General features: G+C 39.7%; 1 protein-coding gene across 8 annotated transcripts; it reads right to left on the reverse strand.

Moving 5' to 3' along the window:
* Nucleotides 1–1,314: 1,314 nt before the first annotated feature.
* LOC138349486 (uncharacterized) lies at nt 1,315–24,407 on the reverse strand. Of its 8 annotated transcripts, XM_069336590.1 has the most exons (14): nt 24,316–24,344; nt 19,031–19,107; nt 18,665–18,718; nt 17,240–17,306; nt 16,913–16,945; nt 15,173–15,204; nt 13,975–14,053; nt 13,678–13,705; nt 13,041–13,091; nt 12,721–12,782; nt 12,482–12,554; nt 3,651–3,718; nt 3,312–3,412; nt 1,315–1,375 (listed from the first exon to the last, which is right to left on the reverse strand). In XM_069336590.1, exons 5-12 carry the CDS (start codon nt 16,913–16,915, stop codon nt 3,669–3,671), a joined length of 378 nt encoding a protein of 125 aa, XP_069192691.1. In that variant the 5' UTR covers nt 16,916–16,945; nt 17,240–17,306; nt 18,665–18,718; nt 19,031–19,107; nt 24,316–24,344; the 3' UTR covers nt 1,315–1,375; nt 3,312–3,412; nt 3,651–3,668. The 8 variants fall into 8 exon arrangements, with proteins under 8 accessions (XP_069192691.1, XP_069192687.1, XP_069192688.1 ...); XM_069336586.1 differs by lacking the exon at nt 24,316–24,344 and having other exon boundaries at nt 17,238–17,306; nt 19,031–19,110; XM_069336587.1 differs by lacking the exons at nt 15,173–15,204; nt 16,913–16,945; nt 17,240–17,306 and adding an exon at nt 6,687–6,746 and having other exon boundaries at nt 24,316–24,400.

The following is a 24,407-nucleotide window of genomic DNA, read 5'->3' on the forward strand; positions in this document are numbered from 1 at the left end:
GTTGAGCTTGAACCTTCAGGTGTCAGGAAACAATTACAATTTCATCATTATCAGCAATGAGAATTAAATTAAGTGTGAGACTAACCAGAGACCGCTACATAACCGCTAGCCCAGCTGCCTAACTTGCTCTGTGCTTTAGTCCTTGATGCATCAATGTTGCTTGCATAGGGGATGGGAGGGTGTTCCACCTTAGGGGGAGAAATGTTTGTTTATGACATTTACATTAAGGTCCATTACTTAATGTGCACTAAACTGCACTTCATCAGACAGCCTTGCGGCCAATTTGACACACGGCCTCTAGTCCACAGCAGTGGGTTCCACCATTGCTGGCGCTGCTGTGTAGTGACTACAGGATTAGTACAAGTGTTTTGTCATCATATAAACTGTGTGAACGTTACAAGAATTTTAAGACATTGTTAAAATATATATCATAGTACCTCAAGTTGCTACACGTAAGGCACAAAATATGGACTATGGCATTCTTAAATTAATTTTGCAAGAGGGTTTACTAAATTTGGCCCAACACTTCTCGTGTTATGCCTGGGCAATTTAGGACTACCACATGTTAATGCTTACTCTGTTCCTTTATTATTTCAATAGCACACACTAGCTTTCCTGGTAAGGCATTTTGCAAGTTCAATCCATAGAGGCCCATGTTTCTAAAATTTGGAGAATTGTCATTTTAAGCACAACTTTGTACATAGTACTGTACTCACCATTCACGAAAGTCTTCTGTGCCACCATCTGGAAAAGGGAGGAGTGTGTGTTAAGTCACATTCTACAAACCAATGAATGACAATACTGGTCAACATTCAGCGTACGAATACTTGTTAATCATAAAGATCTCAGTAGAGGTGTCATTTTTTTCATCATATGAAGTATTTCACAATGTTTTATAATTTATTTCCAGGTTAAGTGAGCAGAAACCAACCACTGTAACCACGCGATTATCCGTGATTCGAACGCCACAAATATGCCCTTATATGGCCAATTCGTGACCGGATAAATTTCCAAAATCCGGCCAAAATGGCCATGGGAGCCGGATAAAAAAATATGTATGGGGTGCATAATAAAGAAAAATTGAATTGCCCCACGTCATGCTCCACAAACACTGGATTAGCATGTTCAAAAAGTTTTTGTTTTTATACATTTTATATTGTGGTTTAAAGTGAGCTCCCGTGAATGCCAGGCACACCTTGGCCCAAAGCGAGCGTGTTAAGGCTGCAGGCAAATTGGAAATTGCAATACTATATTTACCACTAGAACCAAGATAAAATAATTACCAAAGTTCCGCTCATCAGTATGGCAGCTGGCCACTTTCAACGCTGTTGAAGTCCTCGGCTGTGATGGCTGCATCCACTGAACAATATGCAGTCTGTAAAATATATAACGCTAGTTAAACCATAACAATAGTTGTTTAACAACAGTGTCATCTACCAACAAACATCAGTGGTAGTGACGACAAACACTCAGGTGATCATTTGTCTAATTATGCATCATAATATAAAATAAAGTTACGAAGTGCTATAAAATACTTTCTAGCTTAAAAAGTACAACTGCACACAATATGCCTATTTTTTTTAGATATTTTGTAGTTCTGTACTTACTGAGGGTAGGGAGGCAAATTTAACTCTGGGGGGCACATTCAGATAAATACAGTGTAATGGTTTTTAAAAGGTCCCAAGATTGTATCCTATTCACTAATATTGCATTTAAATAATTATGAATACTGCTGCTATTAATAACACAATCAGATGAACCCTTAAGCTGCTAAAGGGTTCTGAGGAGATTTACACCCCTGTGCACAAGAAAAAAACATTCTAAATGTTTTTCATCTTCTAAAAATGTTAATGTGTGTTCACTGAGCATGGGAAAAATAAAAATAAATACTGTAGGTGACATATTTTGGCCACAATAGGCTGAGGAAGCCTGGCAAAATGTGAGCGTCGTCAGAGGCAGTCAGCGTCACCCGAGCTGTCAGGTGGGAGTTGCCACAAAGATATTACCCAATTTCAATGTCTGATTTTTTTTTAGTTTTATTGCAGTAATATTATTCAATATTGTGTAGTGATAGATTTATATAATATAAGGGGTGAATCATCGCTATACTTAAAATTAAGGTGTGCATATTAGTAATTCACCTATGTTCATAAAACAAAAGTTTTGCTGTTATTATACTATATACACAAGTATCTGCACGTTTAACCTAACCACCAAGTTAGTATTACGAGTCAAAAAGCAACGAGGAGTGACCGCCACACACCAGCCAGTCGGTCACTCCCTCAACACCTCACTCGCCAACATTCCTCCTCCCACTTTACTGTTCTTGCTTTTATTCACTATATACAGACGTTATATATAATTATCTACATGTTTTGTTCACCACAGCTGTAGAACTAAGCTAATATAGTTAGTTAAGGCACTAGGAGATGTCGCTAAACACATTCGTCAGCTGGCGGCTGCCTCCCTCATTGGTTCAAGGCCAGCCTCACTAAAATTTCTCCCAACAATACTGTGTTATTACACTATATACACAGATTATATATAAGTATCTATATGTTGTATTCACCATAACTGCACACCTAAGCTTGTAGGGTGCCCAAAGAGCATAGTGGCCACCCTCTACACAGCTAGAAAAGTCATGCAGATGATGCCACCTTCGTCACCCAAATTGCTCTTCCCAACATAATACTTTTGCTGTTATTACACTAATACACACATTATATATAAGTATCTAGATTTATGTTCACCATTGAGAACCACTGAGCTGGCATGGTGAATGCAGACAATAACGGGTGGCCACACAGTCAGTAAACGACGCTATCTCCCTCCCCTCAGCATTACTCCTCCCACACAGCGCTAATTATCACAATCCTGGTCATTTTTATCAGTCAGGGATCTTCTGTAATATTGTCATCCCTAAATAATAGCAGTTACATATTTATTTAAATTTTTAAGCAATGCTGTGGTCAAGCTGAACAGCAGTGTTCTTAGCTCATGCTGCATGCGCCAGCCTTGGTTGCTCACACAGTACTGAGGTTCTCACACCAGAGAATATCGCCCACGATTTTTTTTAAACACTGTCTGTTTACAAGAGCCCTCAGGAAGCCGATGTGAATCTCGTGTAGCCACAGGCCATTTGAATCGTGCCCGGCACCCTATGTCGCATATATACGCCATGCGCACGGTTGGACATGTTACTCCAGACGTATATATATGCCATGCACAGTTCACGAGTCAAGAATTATATCAAAACTATCTAAAATGGTATTACCAACTAGTCTTACAGCACAAAAAGGATGACCACTCACCTATTCCAGATGCTATCCATTCTGTAGTAGGCATTACTTGTTTGGGTGTGAACCCTTTTATGGACTCCGCTTCATGATTGAAGACCCACTCAGTAATTCCACTGCAAGAGGAAATATATTAAATACTCCCACCAATAATTGCATTTTCATACATGACTACATATTTATCAGATCAAAATTCTTAACATATTGCCCCTTGGCAATCATTAGGTGTCCTAAGGCCTAGGATTAGATCTCATCACAAAACATATTATAGAGGATCATTTAAAGGAATATTAAATATCACACTTCAATCTTTGCCTTTTTGTATACAATCAACTAGTATAGTACTGTACTTACAAGACTAATCAACCGCCCCTAAACGTCTTCCACTCTTGCCAGAAGTATTGGTCTGTTCAGCAATTTATCTGCAAAGGAAATTGCACATTAAACTACTGTACTTTTATCCTTAAGTATGTACAATTCTTTCATTGTAATCAGTTACAAGATTCTAAACATATTGCTTACTGGCAATCTTTAGGTGTCCTAAGGGTTATATCACAATGTTCTAGGACTATAGACAAGTACCCGAAGTGCTTGCCAACTAATATTAAAACCTACTTAACTGGTGGTGTCTTATTAGCTTAAAACCTGTCCTGGTGATTTTAACACCAAGCAAAGCATCCAGCACATCCACAAACACTTAACATTTTTATTTGTGAACATCCAGAGTATAAAAACACAAATCAGAGTTCATTTTATAGAAGGCCTCCTACACGCGGCAAAGGCAATGTTTGAAACCCACACAAAGGATTACCATGATAGTGAAATATGGATCTCATTGTACAATCTTCCAGAAGTGACAGGAAATACAGGCTACAGGGTAGGTCAGCCTGTACATCAAATACACACTCAACTGCACTGAGCTGCTAAACACCACAAACGATATGGTGGAAGTGCTGATAATCAAAATAAGAGATCCCAAATGTAGTTATTGTCTTGGCTTGGCTTGTATTGGCTTGTATATAAGGCACCGGAGGAAAATCCACAGCAGTTTAAAGACCAACTAATGAAAACAGAACATGGCTAGGAAAACATCACAAATCCAGACCTGAACATCATCCTGTTTGGGGACTAACTTATGGCACCTGAAATGGAAGCACTTGGCTAACAGTTATATCAGAGAATACCGGGAGGTAGTCTAAATGAACAGGCACATGTAAATGACCTGCTACAGATGTGAGACCGATTTTTCTTAAACCAGCAAATAGTATAACCAACTAGAAAAGAGAACATGTTGGACCTAATTTTCACTAGTAATGATAAATTGTATACATTCTGCAACAGGGCCTGATTCTTGGAACTCTCATATTCCAGAAGAACTATAAAAAAAAACATTATTGAAGGCCCTTCACATTCTTTGGAGACAGAGCCTAGATACTAGTATTATCCCAGACATCCTAAAAACAGCAGAGATAGCACCAATTCATAACCGAGGAAATAAGGTAAGAGGCCAAAAATTACAGACTACTAGCACTAACATCACACACCAAAAATCTTTGAAAGTGCCATGATCACAAAATACATGGAATCACAGGGATCCGGTCGGCCGAGCGGACAGCACGCTGGACTTGTGATCCTGTGGTCGATCCCAGGCGCCGGCGAGAAACAATGGGCAGAGTTTCTTTCACCCTATGCCCCTGTTACCTAGCAGTAAAATAGGTACCTGGGTGTTAGTCAGCTGTCACGGGCTGCTTCCTGGGGGTGGAGGCCTGGTCGAGGACCGGGCCGCGGGGACACTAAAAAGCCCCGAAATCATCAAGATACAGCATCTCCTTAGTCCTGGACAACATGGGTTCAGAACAGGGCGCATTTGCCTATCAAAGTTGCTGGACCACTATGACATGGCATTAAATGCCATGGAAGACGAACAAAACACTGATGTAATTTACACAGATTTCACAAAAACACTCGACAAATGGGACCATGGTGTTATTCACACAAAATTCGTTCAAAGGAATTACCGGAAAAATAGGCAGATGGATCTACAATTTCCAGACTAACAGAATACAATGTGTAATAGTGAACAAAATAAAATCAGGACCAACAGTAGAGCTCAGTCCCCCAGGGTACTGTGCTTGCTCAAGTAATTTTTCTCATCCTCATATCGGACACACACAAGGACAACCTATAGTACTGTATCGTCCTTTGAAGATGACCTAGGATTTTTAGGAGTAGACAACATAGAGGACACGGCAAACCTCCAATCAGATGTCAATCGGGTTTTTCTATGGGCTACAGAAAATAACATGGTGTTTAACGAAGTTTCAGCTTGTGCGCTACGGAAAAAATGAAAATACAAAAGCGGAAACCACGTACAAAACTCGGTCAAATCATAACATAGAACAGAAAGGCACTAAGTGATTTGGGTGTACTGATGTCTGAAGACCTTACATTTAAAGAACACAATAAAGTAGCTGTCACAACTGCAAGAAATATGACAGGTTGAATAACAAGACCCTTTCACACTAGAGATGCTATACTGATGAAGATTCTTTTCAAGACGCTAGTGCCTCTAGAGTGGAGTACTGCTGCACAATGACAGCCCCTTTCAAAGCAGGAAAAATTGCTGACCTGGAGAGCGTGCAAAGATCCTTTACTGCTAGAATCCACTCAGTAAAACATTTAAACTATTGGGACCGACTAAAGAGCCTAAATCTGTATTGTCTTGAGCGCAAGCGGGAGTTACATAATTTACACATGGAAAATAGTAGAGGGGCTGGTCCCAAACCAGCACACAAAAATAACAGCACATGAGACTAGAAGGCATGGCAGGACGTGCAGAATACCCCTATTGTTGCAGAGGTGCAACAGATACTCAGAACTATCAACATCAGAGGCCCAAGACTGTTCAACGCGCTTCCACTACACATAAGGGGCATAACTGGCCGACCTCTCTCAGTGTTCAAGAGAACTTGACAAACACCTCCAAAGGATACCTGATCAACCAGGCTGTCTGGTTCAACCAGACTCATACATCAGGTTGCGAGCAGCCGTGTCCAACAGCCTGGTTGATCAGTCCAGCAACGAGTAGGCCTGGTCGACGACCGGGCCACAGGGTCGCTAAGGCCTGGAATCACCCCACGGTAACCTTTAAGGTAATCTTATTTACATGAATTACTGAACAGGCCTGATCAATCAACTTTATAATTAAAAGTTACAAGACTATAAACAACCCAAAGAGCAATTTAAACCCATGTCGAGCATTTGCTAAATTTATCAATTAATTTTAATTACTTTAAATTAGACATTAATTTTAAATTATAATAAACCAACAATGCAATTACTTGCATTGTGGATTATGTCATTACAATAAAACCACACTAGATCACTTGCCTTGTTGTACTCTATCAATTTTGTATCATTCTTCAATTGCCATTATTATGCAGCTCATCTCAAAGATTAAAAAAAATGTTAATCAACCATGTAAAATGAGAAATGCTAAACAAAGCGACACTAGTCAGAAAATATTGAACATCACAATTTCAGATATATGCTTGTCTATATATTCATCACAATATTCACACAATGTTAACACTTTCGCTCGGGGATGACGCAGCATTGCGTCATCCGTTTACTGGCGGTAATGCCGGGGATGACGCAGCATTGCGTCATCCACTTTAAAAATTCGCCAAAAATCAGGTTTGTATCCGATTTTTTGGGGACTGGTTTTAAAATGTGCGCCGATGTCTTCCCATTTCCTTTGTTGAGCCTCGTGGCCCTCAGGCGGCTTGGCACACGCCGTGGGCCCATTGTCTTTGCTCCACTGTTGTGACCAATGTCGTCTCCCCTCGCATCTCAAACGTGTGAACATTTCGGCTATTTTCCGTGGCTATATTTCTTACTGCGGCTTTAGAAACTATCTACGCTTACTCCACGATGGATAGTAATCATGAACAAGGCCCTTCCAGGAAGAAAATTGCGAAAGAAAGGCTTGAAAAGGGTGGGAATTGGGAGTGTAGTAGGAAGGCCTCTGAGCGCTCACTCACGGCTAACGCGTGGCCCGTCTTCAACTTGTCGGCGGTTGGAGCGTGACCAGGTGTTTTTTTTATATGCTAATGTTCCTCTAGAGAATTTTATTACGAACCCATTGAGACCAAAATGAAAGACCTAGGACAAAAATTGAGGTGACCAGAGTGAAAATAGTGAAAACATTTTATCCCGTTTGCGCGCTCCCGGGTAACTCGTTCGCACTTTCTCTGTTTGCTGCGGGTAATTAGCCGGGCTTTTGGAGTTTATATGCATTTAGTGCTGTAGAGAATTTTATTGCGAACACAATGATACCAAATTTATTCTCGTAGAAGGAGAATTGAGGTGACAAAGTTGAAGAGAGTATACACTTTTCGGAATTAACGCGCGCTTCCGTGACACGCTGGGGCCCATATCGCCCTGTCGAGGGGTGGCGCGCGGGGTGAGCGAAAGTGTTAAGGGGGCGTTATTCCCAAAATATGCAATAAATGAAAACTCGTTCAATTTCAAGCAAACTTTTTTTATGTATATGAAAAGGGTTTCATTTGGTCCAAGTCTCAGCATCGTAGCATAAATAGAAAGGGAGAAAAAAATATTGAATTATATAAGTCAAAATTTAAAAAAAATGGTCAAAAACTATTATCAAACAAAAATGTCAACTGAACTCATGTCTGACTCTCGGCTATCACAATAGCATATATTAAAAACAAATTATAATTAGTTTTATTAAAAAACTGTTAAAAAAAAGGCAAATTTTACTTTTTTTTTTTTAATTTTCTCTTGTTTATAAGGCAATTTGCATGAAGCTTATACACCTGACTGCATGTATGCCTATCTGTAAGGGTGCCAATTTTGGAGGAAATTGGTTGATGTCAACTTCATCCACAGAGGGCAACACCTTAGACTATTTTTTTACTTACTTGCATGTTTGTTACTTGAAAATGAACATCTAATTTTTTATGCAATTTACATGAAACTTACACATTACACGTAAATTTTACATCTCTAAAATCGTAAGCAAGCGTTTTTATCTCGAGTTCTTTATTGACTTTATAATAGCAATAAACATGTTATATTTGCATAATTTTTGGGGGGGGGACTATTTGTATTAGGAAAACTAAAGACATTTTGGAAAATCTCTTGCAAGAGATCCTTTATTATATGTTAATGTGTCAGAGAAGTATCATAGAATGATTATATATGAAAGGTGTGGTTGTAAACTTGCACTTGAAAATGTGTAAAAAAAATAAAAAATAATTAAAAATCTCCCTTACTATTTAGGCTACAGTACTGAAACTGAAACGACGCCCCCTTAAGTGCCTTCTTATCACTTAACACTTTCGCGCTCTCGGCGCTCAAAAAAAAACAATACCCCAGATGCTTTCGGCACTTCGCGCGCCTACGCGGTAAGACCGAAAAAGTGAACACTCTTTTGACTGTCCTGACAATAATTGAAGGCGCACGTATTTAAATTTGGTATCACTGTGTTCGCAATGAAATTGTCTACAAGAGCATACCTATAAAATGCCGCCCAAGCATAATGTATCAACAGCATAAGGAGTATCAACACCAAATAAAAAACTATGCAGATCACTCGCCGAGAGCGCCAAACAGCAACAAAATGTTTCCTCTCTTAATGGTTGCGAAGCCTACAGTTGTCCTACATCGCTAATTTTGGTATCATTGGAATCGCAATAAAATTATCTACACGGACATATGCATATGAATGTTTAATATAGGTAATTGCCCACCTGCAAGTGTGTGTGAAGTGGAGAGTAGTTAGCCGCGAGCGCACTGGCGAAAACACAGGTGGGAAATCATGCTTGGAAAGTTTATACGTTTCCTGACCCTACTTTTCTATGTACGTATTTCTTTTTATACCAATGTGTTCGCAATAAAATTTTCTATAAGATGAACTGTATAACATTTGTACAAAGCATGTGTAAGAGAAGCGCCAAATATAGAACCACGTCGCTCAGTATGCGTTCGCGGCAGAAACGAACGCATTGTTTTCGTTCGTTTGATGTTTGTCATGTTCATACTTGTTGAAAAATTTTATAATTTGTATGACAGTGATCGCAGTAAAATTCCCTACACAGACATATACATAACACATACAAATATTTCCCACGTGTTGGATATATCAACGGCTAAAGGGAACCCACTGCCACACGCTCGCCACACCCCCAAACATACTTTGTATATTTTTTTTTTTACTCATTAGAAGTTTATGTGATATAATATTCATTCTGGTACCAAAAAATTCGCAAATAAATTCTCTACAAAACAAAAGTATCCCCATCCATTTCGGTTAAAAAATGGAATTTATAGAAATATTTTTTCGATTGACGAGAAAAGTAGGCAGTTATGCGGAATCGTAAGAAAAACCAGTGACGAGTTATCTCTAATATAAAGCGCGAAAGTGTTAATACTTTAATGTGCGCGGTACCCGTGATAAAAAATAGCGCATTGTGCGCGGCGTTTTTTTCTCGAGTGTAAACACTAAACAGTGTGTAATCTTTTCCCTCTCCTGACACCAATTCTCGAGCTACGTATTTCATTTTGGTATCAATGTGTTGGCAATAAAATTCTCTACAACATCATATGTATAAAATGTAACCAAAGCATTAGCTATTCCACCACGAAATAAATAAAAACGTAGATCACTCGCCGTACACCCAAACAGCAACAAAATGTTCACACTCTTTTTGTTTGTTGTCAGCTCCACCTTAGTCCGACAGCGTTAAATTTTATATCACTGAACTCGCAATAAAATTCTCTACACAGACATATGCATATAAATGTAGAAACATGATCGCGGCCCACACAAGAGTGTGAAGTGGGCGATTACCCTCGTTGTGTCACCAACTCAATAGTCTCTCCTCTAAGTTACAATCCAATGCCGTTTTCTCAAATAGGCCATGTGCCTATTAGAGAAAACGGAAATTTAATGGCAAACACATTCATACAAACCGCAAGTCGATCGAATAAGAATTGGATTTTATGTTTTTTTAGAGCGCCGGGCTATTTACGACGCGTGGGCAGAACCCGCCGGAAATGTACAACGCGGTCCCCTTAAAGTGATAATGCCACAAAGCAATATACCTAATATTGGATTTAAAACTAATTGCAATCAATTAAGATTAAACTAAAATTCCTTTAGCCACTTATTCAGCAGTTAGTGTTCACCGTAACTTTCATATATAACATATTTCATTCATTTATACAATCTCACAATCTCCGTGGTGTAGTGGCAAGACACTCGCCTGGCGTTCCGCGAGCGCTATGTCATGGGTTCGTATCCTGGCCGGGGAGGATTTATTAGGCGCAAATCCTTAACTGTAGCCTCTGTTTAACGCAACAGTAAAAGGTGTACTGGGATGAAAAAACAATTCTTCGCGACAGGGGATCGTAGGATTAAGGACTTGCCCGAAACGCTTCGCGTACTAGTGGCTGTACAAGAATCTAACAACTCTTGTATATGTCTCAAAAAAAATAAAAAAAATACAGAAGTTATTTAACACTGCATGGCAAATCAATTTGGATATCAGTCCTACATTAACCCTGGAATTAAAAGTGCAAAAGCGTATGTTAATTCTCCCACAGCAATACTTTGCACGACACTAAATTTAGTTTACAATAATTTGTAGTCACTCCCGCCCAGCCTTGTTCCATGTTGTATGTAGCGCTCACCATGTCATACCCGCCCACTTTACAGGTCGTGTCCTCAACCTCATTAATGTTCCTTATCTGAAAACATGCAATCCATACAGGTATCAGAACCACCACCCAGCTTTACTTACAGGCATGGCACACCGAATCTTTCAATACTTAGTTGGACACCCTGTATATTTACAAAAGTTACTCAAATGCCATTAACTTCTAGAAAGAAACCACTATTATTGTTAGTTCAGGTACATTTGCAACTAATTAACACTATCGTTGGCAGTTCGGGCACGCCACAGACTTACTTATGCTCCCGACGGTGCGGGCAAGCGTGTAGCAACTCCGAAATGTGTATACTCCTTTCAGTTTTCCCACCTTAATTCTCGTGCTGTTGTTCATTTGGTATCATTGTGTTAGCAATAGAATTCCCTACAGGGGTATATGCATATAAGGTCCAAAAGGCCACCGTGACTCCACAGCAAAGCTAAAATTTGAGTTACCCGTGAGCGTGCAAAATCACTATGTGTATACTTGTTACTTATAAAGTTTTCTCACCATATTTCTCATGCTACATCGTTCATTTTGGTATTGTGTTTGCAATAGAATTCTCTATTGGGGTATATGCATGAGGTCTAAAAGCCCGGCGTGACTCCCCACAGCAAAGCCTAAAGTCGGCCAAGTTACCAGTGAACTAGCACCAATTGGAACACCTGCAGACTAATGTATATAGTCTAGTTTGATAAAAAAATTGTTATGCATTTCATTTGTTATCAAATTGTTCTTAATATAAAGGTGATTTTAAAACTAGTCCCATAATAGAACAATAAATGGAATTTTAACAAATATTTTAACGTTGGATGCTCATCACCACAAAATTATTTCTTTCCAGTGTTCCGACATCACGTCTAATATTTTAGTACTGTATCAAATTGTTCGAAATATATAGTCATATTTTAAAACAAGTCCCATAATAATAGAACAAATGGAATTTTACCAAATATTTTAACTTTTGGACGTTCATCACCACAAAATTATTTACATCTTTCCCGTGTTCTGACATGAATTATCGTGTTGCATCTTTCATTTTGGAATCAAATTGTGCGCAATCTAAAGGCACTCATTTTGAAACCACTCCCAGATTGATCAGATAAAATTCAAATTTTCAACAAATATTTTAATGAGCGACGCCAGACCTCATCACCGGAGTAGAATCATGATTCTACTCCGTGCCTGTACCAGTTCTCCCCAACGACTACGTTCCTAACAGGAATTTTTGCCAAAGCATAAACCAGTTTGCCACACAAATAAACCTAATGTTAACTACTAGATAGAATTACCACATGCAGGATTCAAGTTATACCAGTCTCAGAACACGTTGTCTTCACTCCTGTGGCAGACATCTAAGGAAGAATTAATTATCATACTTGGATTACATAACTTTGCAATAGCCAACTTTATTTTGCAGCACTAGTCTAATCGGACAGTACACTACTTACTAGGGACGTAGCATGGCGCATTGCATAACACGGCATAAGGACGAAGAGAAGGCGAAGTGCCTAGACTGCCTATCTGTGGAACAAGAAACACACACTTTACACTTGTTCCAGGTTTGAAACATTTGAGTCTGCTGAAAGTAATTCAGAAATGAGGAATTCACTAGTCAACATTATTATTATGGAAGAATATTCATCACTTTAATCAGATCAAAAGTTGATATTGTTGTGCACAAGCTCACCTTGAGTGTTAATGTGTCGGACATCACTTCACCTAGTGTTAATGTGTCGTACATCACTTCACCTGGAAAGTTAAGGCTTCGTTAACATATTTGAAGAAAACTAAGTACTTCTGAAGTTTAACTTTAGAATTCAGAATCCTTTTGACTTTCTCTCACAGAGATCAAGTATAAAAATTTGTCATCATTGCATAAAATTATCCACACCTTTTACAAGTAACCAGTCTTAAAAAAATTCATCATTTGTGTGGTCGGACTGTTCATAGTACAAACCGATAAACAAATTAATACAACCTAATATACAAATTTAAACATTTACTTACCAATAAACAAATTTCTGCACCTTAATCTGTACACTTTGTCACATCCCAAACCTGAGGAAAGATCTAAACTTTAGCTTCATCAACATTTAAGAGAGACAAGGCTCGTGTATATAGTGGTCAGACCTGTTGAGCTTGAACCTTCAGGTGTCAGGATACAATTACAATTTCATCATTATCAGCAATGAGAACTAAATTAAGTTTGAGTTTAAGTACACTAAACTGGATTTCATCAGACAGCCTTGCAGCCAATTTGACAACACGGCCTCTAGTCCACAGCAGTGGGTTCCACTATTGCTGGTGCTGCTGTGTAGCAACTTCAAGATTAGTACAAGTGTTCTGTCCATAGTATGGACTATGGCATTCTTAGATTAATTTTGCAAGGGGGGCCAAGAGAAAACCTAAATTCCTAGGCCATATATGGTACATATTTACTAAATTTGGCCAAAGACTATTCTTGTTATGCCTGGGCAATTTAAGACTAACATGTTAATGCTTACTCTGTTCCATTATTATCTCAATAGCACAAATTAGTTTTCCTCTTGAAACATTTTGCAAGTTCAATCCACAGAGGATTAATATATTAAAATGTAGAGAATTGTCATTTTAAGCACAACTTGGTTCATAGTACTGTACTCACTATTCACGAACATCTTCCGTGCCACCATCTGGAAAAGGGAGGAGTGCGTGTCAAGTCACATTTTACGAACCAAAAATGACAAAACTGGTGCAACATTCAGCATACGAATACTTGTTAATCATAAAGATCTCAGTAGAGGTGTCATTTTATCATCAAATGAAGTAATTCACAAAATTTTAACATTTCCAGATACATTGAGCAGAAATCAACTATGCACAATTAAAAAAAAATCAGTTTTAAAATTATATGAAACATCAACCACTAAATATCTCTACAAGTTTTCAACCTTAAAATTACCTGGTAGTTATGGATCATCACAACTTTAGCATCATTCCACAACTGATGCCCTTGAACCTTCTCGACCCAGCCACATGCCCTGAAAAAAATAATATAATCAACAAAAATTGAAAACCAACAAATATTCATCATAAATATTACTATCAGACATCACAAGGCATCACTGACCGAAGCCATCTGTTGGAAACCGCGAATGTGAAGACACTAATCATCATGATATACTCATGGCTACCAATATCAGTCAACACCACCAGTCTACATTTCAGTATAGTTTTTGATAAACATGAAGGCAAAGACAAAGTCCCAATTCATTTCTGCAACTGCAGCAACATCATGGCATCATTGCACACAGCAACACTGAAAAATCTTGGTAAAACTTCTCCAATGCAAATATTTGCTCCACTACAATCTTACAGCAACAAGTAAAAAAACTCAAACCTTGGCATTACATGTACTTTTAAATTCGGCCAATTTCCTGTCCATACCTCTAAATGTGCCCCCTTCTGATGCTAATATTTTTTTTTTTTTTTTTTTTTTTTTTTTTTTTTTTTTTGCTTTATGCGCAGTTGAAGAAATTGGAGAACTTCCGGCTTAACCATGTTGCATATATCATTGAATTTCAGTTTAATGAAGGTCCTTTAAATTTGGCACAGCATAAATGGGACCTAGCATAGGAATCAATAAATGGTTGGAGATTCACCCAATATTGTATAAAATTGTGTTTACCACAAAGGAAGCCAAGGACTTTATATTATAAAAAAATAGAAGAAATGCAAGAAAGATGGAATTTCTTGAATACCTTCCACAATCTATTATTAGAAGCCAGTCTCCCACAAGGTGATTGGTGCTAGAACATTTAAAAATGCTACACCACGTGTAACACTTTTATTGGCCTAGAGAAGTGCACCAAAGGGAATCCCTTGCACTCAATTTATCAAGTATAAAAACTAAGCTTTCCCAAGATTCATTTCCCCCCCATAAAGATTGGCAAAGAAAATGTAACATTTAATTTTATCAGCATGAGCGTGTGGCAGGTCATGTAGATGGAGCTAAAAGCAAAGTTTCTTGTTCAAATTTACAGTCATTAGTATACGTGGTGATGTTGACCACTTTTGGTAGACATGGTAGATTGTCTTAACAGTAAAGTTCAGTTACTAAACTTAACAAAAAATTACTAAACTGAACAAAAAATAATTACCAATTAACAATTTTGGTTCCAACACGGTGACCCTGCAATAGAAATAACATATGAAGCAAGTCTTAAATAAAGTATATAAAGTTTAAAGAGCTTTACTTTCAGACATCACAAGGCATCATTGGCCAAAGGCCATCTGTTGGAAACCGCGAATGTGAAGACACTAATCATCATGTGTACATAACGTAAAGGATTTGATAACTACATATCGACAAATGGAGGGCATGACCATCTGTAGTCATAAAAAATAGATAGATATATTGACAATTATTTAATATCTTTGTGGCAACTCCTGTCTGTTAGCGCAAGTGGAGTAGACCGCCACTGGATGCCTAATCTGTCAACACCTCCACTTTGCCAGACTTCCCCACCCATATTGTGGCATTTTCCTGTGATCAAGGAACACAAATGAACACTTATAAGATTGGGGGGGGGGGGAAGAAGAAAAAAGTATAAAGTATACTTATTACCTTTATTAACCCTTGGGCTGCTAAGGGTCATAATGGCTTCAACACTCAGGCACAAAAAATTAAAAAATTCTTTCGTGTCGTAAGTGTTCATTTGTGTTCCCTGATCACGGAAAAAAATATAAAAAATTGTAGGCGTCATTTTGGGCGCAATAAAGTGGGGAAGTGTGGCAAGAGGCATTGACAGAGCAGTCGCCAGACAAGGTCTGCTCCGCCCGAGCTGTCAGGCGGGGGCGATAGTATCTTTGTTGCCACAAAGATATTTAAATGTCTGATTTTTTGCAGTAACATTATTAAATAGTGTCTATTGTGATACATTTATATAATAAAATGTGTGAACCATCGCTGTACTCAAAATTATGGTATACATATTAGTGAATCAATATGTTTATAAAAATAGTTTTGCTGTTATTGCACTATATACACAGGTTATATATAAGTATCGGCATGTTTTGTTCACCTTAACAAACCACTAAGTTGGTATCGAGTCAAAAACCAAGGAGTGACCGCCACACCAGCCAGCCACTTGCTGCCATTCCCTCCCTCAACACCTCACTCGCCCATTCTCCTCCCACCATACTGTTTTTGCATTTATTCACTATACACAGATGTTATATATAAGTATTTACACGTTTTGTTCACCATAACTGTACATCCAAGCTTGTATGTTGAGTAAAGGCACAAAGACATAACTATTCGCAGTCAATTAGTGGTGGCCGCCCTCAAGGCCAGACACCTCCCTCATTTCTCCTCCAGCAATACTGTGTGGGGGTTATAACACTATATACCTTATATACAAGTATCTACATGTTTTATTCACCATACCTGTACAAATAAGCTGGTATGGTGCCCAAAGACTATATTGGCCACCAGTAAACAAGATGTCAATGCAGAGGTTATCTTGAGGTTATCTTAAAGAGTTGATTTCGGGGCTTTAGTGTCCCCGCGGCCCGGTCCTCGACCAGGCCTCCACCCCCAGGAAGCAGCCCGTGACAGCTGACTAACACCCAGGTACCTATTTACTGCTAGGTAACGGGCATTCAGGGTGAACGAAACTTAGCCTATTTGTGTCTGCCTCGTGTGGGAATCGAACCCGCGCCACAGAATTACGAGTCCTGCGTGCTATCCACCAGGCTACGAGGCCCCTAGTGTAGAAGATACCCCATCTTCTACCTAGGTAGTAGGAAAGATTGGTAGGCTACCTAGATTGGTAGAAGTGAATACTGTATCATGGACTCTTAGAATAAAACAAACGGCAGTAGGAATACCCACTTACCATTGTTATGGTGTGCAGTTCCAACGCAACTGCCTGAAATGACGAAACCACATTTAGTCAAATTCCTAAAATTATTCCTAAAAGTATTAATCATTACTTTCCATTCAGCATACAAATACAGGTTAATCAAAGATCTCAGAAGAGGTGTCATTTGTATCATCATTTAGGTAAAATATTTGAGTAATCTATTTTGATTTAAGGGACTATACTTTAAATCTGGTTGGAATTGGAACTTTGTGAAGAGCCAACAGCAACCATGTTGATCAAGCATGCAAGCTGAATCCTCATACTAAAATACAAATTGGTTAAAACTCTGGTGTAACTTACACACACACATTCTGCATACTCTTAGCTGGCCCTGGTCATCCTTCATCATATGACCGAACCATGCATTCTTGGTAGTCGACATGAAATAAATTTATATATTAATTTTTTTTTTAAATTTGGCAAGCAAAAATTTAGTTATATTATCAGACATCACATGCCATCATTGGCCAAAGCCATCTGTTGGAAACCGCGAATGTGAACAGGACAATCATCATTATCAACAGTTTTGCATCAATTTTACAGCACACAAATGTACATTGCGTCAAGACAACTCAAGCAATGCACATGGCCCCCGTTTTCAGATAACATTGACAGGCTGCGAGACAATTTACTGCAGCTAATATATGCATTATACAATTGCCACTGATTATCACTATACGCATTTATAAGTATATATAACTATGCAACATTTAATTAAAAGTCTTCAAGGTAGACAAAGCTACACAAGTATTATTTTACTCTTATAATCAACACTAGACTAACCCCCCATCAAACCTTATCACCATTTAAACTTGCCACAATGATTCCCTTTCCTACAGATTAGTTAAAAAATTTATATTACAAGGTAATGTCCACCATTTCACAGTATTTTCCTGACCCCCAAACACTGGTAGCAGCAAGCAACAAGCAGGGAGCCGATCGGCCGAACAGACAACACGCTCGACATGTGATCCTGTGGTCCCGGGTTCGATCCCGGGCGCCGGCGAGAAACAATGGGCAGTTTCTTTCACCCTATGCCCTGTTACCTAGCAGTAAAATAGGTACCTGGGTGTTAGTCAGCTGTCACGGGCTGCTTCCTGGGGGTGGAGGCCTGGTCAAGGACCGGGCCGCGGGGACACTAAAGCCCCGAAATCATCTCAAGATAACATGATAGCATACAAGAACCCCAGGAGGAATTGGGATGCAATTTTTCCTGACGAAGCCAATAAAATTGGAATATAAAAATTAAGGGTCCTAGTAGAAGTCTGGTTCATTTAACACTTGGAATTCCAGGTTCAAATCCCTGGCATACCATCGTACACTTTATGGACAATGCAAGCTATTTCTAGGTCTAGTATAGCACCTATGTTCAATACTAGGCCTCATAGCATGTAATGGGCATGTAATGGGCCTAATAAGGTTGGATTGTTTTCTTTACAAGTTACAAAACGTTTTTAGTGTCAAAACTCCAATAGTACCGATTTCTACTTTTCTAATCACCATTTATGTCTATGCTTGTACGATGGTCATCATTACTGTATTATAAATACTACTGGAACAGGAGGATGGACTACATGACAATTTTACAAAATATTTAAGTCAGCAGGATGCAATACTCTTGCCTCTGCAACAGTACATTCAATCAAACTAAGAAATTGTGAAGCTTATCAGCACCCTGCAAATCTTTTTCTACTGTAAGAACTGAACAGTAGAACAAACACCAACCTTTCACAACGGCCAACATGTGCACTCCAGACTGGAAGTCTGCCAACATTTCCTCTGTAAAGAGAATATTACATCAACCACCCTCACCACCACAAAAATATTAAAATGGTATTTCCATTATCAGATCAAAATTCTTAACATCTTGCCCCAATGGCAATCATTAGGTGTCCTAAGGCCTAGGATTAGATCTCATCACAAAAATTATTATGGAAGATCATTTAAATAAGTAATTATCAAAAGGCGGTACAAAACTAGGAAGGCTATGTTGCACCATCAAATGTGCAGAATAAGGATCATTAAAAGGAATATTAAATATTCCTTCAATCTCTGCCTTTAAATACACAACTAATATAGTACTGTACTTACAATTGTACAAGACTAATCAACCACTCCCTAAATGTCTTCCACTCTTGCCAGAAGTATTGGCCCATTCAGCAATTTATCTGTAAAGGAAATTGCACATTAAACTACTGTACTTTTATCCTTGAGTAAGTACATTTCTTTCATAGTAATCAGTTACAAGTTTCTAAACATATTGCTTACTGGCAATCTTTAGGTGTCCTAAGGGTTATATCATCACAATGTTCTAGGACTATAGACAAGTACCCGAAGTGTTTGCCAACTAATATTAAAACCTACTTAACTTGTGGTTTCTTAGTAGTTTAAACCCCATCCTGGCAATTTTAAGCTAGATATCCAGCCCGGCCTCACAAGTGTTCACAATGTCACTCAACTGGTGTACTAAATTACCCAAACCTAACAAACTACCCATGAACAGAAAACTGGACATTACATAAATTTTGCAAGCTACCATGATTTTTAGTAAACAGTTTTTAGTCTTTGAAGATTTATGCTTCAAAATGTGATGTACAGTACTATTTGAGAAGACGGGTTGATATTGCCCACCAAGTCTGCATCAAACTCAAGCACATCAAATGCGCGTGTTGAAAAATCAAACTGTTGGCACCAGCAAATCTAAGTTTCAATAATGGACACTAGCAGTTATAAGGAATAAACTGCAGGCATAATTCTGTAGCTCTAGCATGCCTGTATGTATTTAATAAGGACATCGACAAAGTGGCTAATACAAGTTATGGCACAAATTTAGTCTTACAAGACAGACTACATATACTCGATGCTGCTGGAAACCAATTGTTAGAAGCAAATATATTACTTGCATTTTAAAATTGAAACCTTACATTGAACTACTAAAACTAAACTAGTACTGTAACTAAATGGTGCCAATGGTGACAGGCCCTGTACACTAAAACATTAAGGTAGATGACAATGCCTGGCCCTTAAGTACTAATTTAAGACCAACAGTGGTACGACTTTTACAACACCTTTATCGTTCAATTATCCATCACCATTAACACAGCCTCATTACCAGTGTTAGCCTTGCACTGTGATCCATTACATCCACACACAATGTACATGAAAGATGGTAATTACCATCAGCACTCCACTAATATAATCAAAACCAAGGAAAATTAAAATAATTTCCCTGAAAACCCTTTAATGTATCTTTTCTGAAACATCTTTCTGAAAAACATTTCAGAATTTTCTGAAGTCTTCATCCTAGAATGTTGTAAAAGACGGGTCTTAAGAAGACTGACAAAGCCACCTACCGCCCCCTAAACGAATTGGTTATAAGTCTAAGGACTTCTAAGAAATAAGGACTTTTAACCAATTCGCTGTGTTGGAAGACGAGTGCTGTAGAGAGCCTGCAGTTCGCTCGAAAGGGAAGGCAACGAAGGGATTGTAGGTACCTCAAGGTGCTCATTGACAATAATGTTGATACTGCAGCTTGTAGCTAGCCAGTGCCTCGCCCGCACTGTGTAATTACCCCCAGAGGACCTACTGTTTGTGGTTTGGTCCACCAAGATATTTGATGCAGTTGTCATTTACATATATAACATTATATGTGGGATAGTTAATAAATCATTGACTTTACACATCAGTAGCCCAAATTAGCCTAAATTATTTTTAAATTAGGTATCCCAACGTCTATGAGGATGATGGGTTGATTTACGAGCGCTGGGCACTTAAAACTAACTAGCCTAATTTGCTACTGTTATTTATTGATCTTGAATCTATGTATGTATATTTATGAATTTTTACATTCTTGTAAGGCACTCTCCAGGCAACAATATTTCTTGGGTAAGTCGCTCCACAACATTGACGCTTGGACCGTCAACTTCATACGGCGTCACTTGCTACTTCGTTTTGTCTAATTTAGTTATATAGGAAACTCGATTTTAAATTGATATATCATTGTTCTCCAACTAGATATATTTCCTTTGGTGCACTCACAATAACGATTATATCTGTCTTTTGGACGGCATATAATACTTTTATGCTTTATTAGCATAGATTTTTGTCAATTAACATAAGAACATAAGAACAAAGGCAACGGCAGAAGGCCTATTGGCCCATACGAGGCAGCTCCTATTTATAACCACCCATTCCCACTCATATACATGTCCAACCCATGCTTGAAACAATCGAGGGACCCCACCTCCACAATGTTACACGGCAATTGGTTCCACAAATCAACAGCCCTGTTACTGAACCAGTATTTACCCAAGTCTTTCCTAAATCTAAACTTATCCAATTTATACCCATTGTTTCGTGTTCTGTCTTGTGTTGATACTTTTAATACCCTATTAATATCCCCTTTGTTATGTCCATTCACCCACTTGTAAACCTCTATCATGTCACCCCTAACTCTTCGCCTTTCCAGTGAATGCAACTTGAGCTTTGTTAATCTTTCTTCATATGAAAGATTTCTAATTTGGAGAATTAACTTAGTCATCCTACGCTGGACACTTTCAAGTGAATTTATATCCATTCTATAATATGGCGACCAAAACTGAACTGCAAAATCTAAATGGGGCCTAACTAGAGCAAGATATAGCTTGAGAACCACACCAGGTGTCTTGTTACTAACGCTGCGATTAATAAATCCAAGTGTCCGATTTGCCTTATTACGAACATTTATGCATTGATCCTTTTGTTTTAAATTCTTACTAATCATAACTCCCAGATCCCTTTCGCAATCCGACTTCGCAATCTCAACACCATCTAGCTCGTATCTTGTAACTATCATCATTACCTAACTTCAGAACTTTACATTTATCAGCATTAAACTGCATCGGCAATCCTTTGACCATTTCAAAACCCTATCTAGATCAACTTGAAGTGATAGCGAGTCCTCCTCCGAATTAATTTCCCTACCGATTTTCGTATCATCGGCAAATTTGCAAATGTTGCTACTCAAACCTGAATCTAAATCATTTATATATTATAAACAACAGAGGTCCCAGGACAGAGCCTTGAGGCACTCCACTTACAACATTTTCCCACTCCGACTTGACTCCATTTATACTAACTCTGTTTCCTTTGGTATAGCCATGCCCTAATCCAGTTTAATATAGCACCCCCAATACCATGAGCCTCTATCTTATTACACAATATATTGGCAAGTGAGTAGGCGTCTGTACTCCATCACCGACAAGCTTGAAGATATATCCAACTTGAGCTTTAAATGTCTGTATTGTCTAGTCTAAAACAAAGCTTGTATATTTGACATTATATTAAACATTTGTTTATCAACGAATATACGTTAAATAAACATATAACTGTAAATGTTTACAGTAAAGTGTTTAAAATGAAGCTTATATGTCTATCTTGAGACAAAACATGTTTATTAACGAATTATGTGAATTAAACATTGTTCTGAGAGTTGCTCCGTAGATCGATCTGTGAGAGGTCAGAGCTCGGCGATTATAAAATCACACTTATTCGTTTTAAATTTAAATATGCAAATGGTAAAGTATTTAAAATTAAGCTTATATTTCTATTTCTCTTGGTACACACAAAACTTACATTTATAAACGAATCTGCATAAAATAAGCATTGTTCCGAGAAGAATATTGTGGTTTTTGAGCGACAAACTATGAAAATGCAACTTTTATACAACTTCAAATATCTTCAGTCTTACTTTAAATATTGTCCTGGAAGAGGTTTCACACACAGATCTGTTTTTGTCATTCTTCTGACAATGATTTTTGGTTTAACAAGTTATAAAGATGTTTTCAATAATATTCTTGGGGGCGTTCGCAGATTTTAATTTTGGCAACAATTGTGGAAATGTAACATATGGGGTAACCCAACTGACAATCTGGTCAGATTCAAACAAGGGTTCGACCACATCTACTGTACCTTTGAGGAGGCTTGGTTGACGACCGGGCTGCGGGGACACCAAGCCCCAGAAACACTTCAAGGTAACTACATGGTACCTGTATATACAGAACTTCCTGTACTGCCTCATGATGGCCTAAACCTATTATTCAAATAACATCCAAAAGATAAAACTACTATTTATAGCAAAGTAAGGTTAGGCACTAAGTGGTGGTTTTAACATGGTCATTAAAAGACCTTTCAGTGTTTGACAGTGATAAACAGTTCTTAAGAGATTACTAGAGCATGGTGGGCCAGCCACCATCAATAATATTTCAATGAACCAGGCAATTGTCCCTAACGACCATGTGGCTCAACCCCCCCCACAGCTAGCCCCACCACGCTGCCCCCCACAACTAGCCCCACCACGCTGCCCCCCACAACAAGCCCCACCACAACTAGCCCCACCACGCTGCCCCCCACAGCTAGCCCCACCACGCTGCCCACCACAACTAGCCCCACCACGCTGCCCCCCACAGCTAGCCCCACCACAACTAGCCCCACCACAACTAGCCCCACCACGCTGCCCCCCACAGCTAGCCCCACCACGCTGCCTCCCCACAGCTAGCCCCACCACGCTGCCCCCCACAGCTAGCCCCACCACGCTGCCCCCCACAGCTAGCCCCACCACGCTGCCCCCCACAACTAGCCCCACCACGCTGCCCCCACAACTAGCCCCACCACGATGCCGCCACAACTAGCCCCACCACGCTGCCCCCCACAGCTAGCCCCACCACGCTGCCGCCACAACTAGCCCCACCACGCTGCCGTCACAACTAGCCCCACCACGCTGCCGCCACAACTAGCCCCACCACGCTGCCGCCCACACCTAGCCCCACCACGCTGCCCCCCACACCTAGCCCCACCACGCTGCCCCCACAGCTAGCCCCACCACGCTGCCCCCCACACCTAGCCCCACCACGCTGCCGCCACAACTAGCCCCACCACGCTGCCCCCCACAGCTAGCCCCACCACGCTGCCCCCCACACCTAGCCCCACCACGCTGCCCCCCACAGCTAGCCCCACCACGCTGCCCCCCACACCTAGCCCCACCACGCTGCCGCCACAACTAGCCCCACCACGCTGCCCCCCACACCTAGCCCCACCACGCTGCCCCCCACACCTAGCCCCACCACGCTGCCGCCACAACTAGCCCCACCACGCTGCCGCCACAGCTAGCCCCACCACACACTAGCCCCGGAGGCCATTTATAGACCAGATACAAGCAAGAGACGCCAGAGGCTGCGGCGTCCATGTGGCCTTTATAATCTACTCAAATTACCAGATTCCCTCAACTAGCCCCGGCCACTAACTAGCCCCTGGCCACTAACTAGCCCCAGCACTAACTAGCAACACCTCACTAGCGCGGGAGAGGTATCGTGGCGGATAAATAATGTGGCGTCACTTACCTCACCGAGGACCTGCAGCAGAGTGGACCTCTTGCCTACGGTGTAACGGTGAGCCAGGGTTGCCAGATCTAAGTTGCTAGAAGTAGCGAGCT

This window comes from Procambarus clarkii, chromosome 36 (genome assembly GCF_040958095.1).
Source record: "Procambarus clarkii isolate CNS0578487 chromosome 36, FALCON_Pclarkii_2.0, whole genome shotgun sequence".
Classification (NCBI taxonomy): domain Eukaryota; kingdom Metazoa; phylum Arthropoda; class Malacostraca; order Decapoda; family Cambaridae; genus Procambarus; species Procambarus clarkii.

Bases quoted from the DNA above. Each gene is read 5' to 3' on its own strand.
- LOC138349486 (XM_045739232.2), bottom strand. From the start codon at position 19,095: ATGGGCCAATACTTCTGGCAAGAGTGGAAGACATTTAGGGAGTGGTTG. The intron at 18,719-19,030 runs GTAAGTACAGTA...TTCTCTTTACAG, and splicing joins TTGATTAGTCTTGTACAATT to AGGAAATGTTGGCAGACTTC. The intron at 12,555-12,720 runs GTGAGCTTGTGC...CTTGTTCCACAG, and splicing joins CCGACACATTAACACTCAAG to ATAGGCAGTCTAGGCACTTC.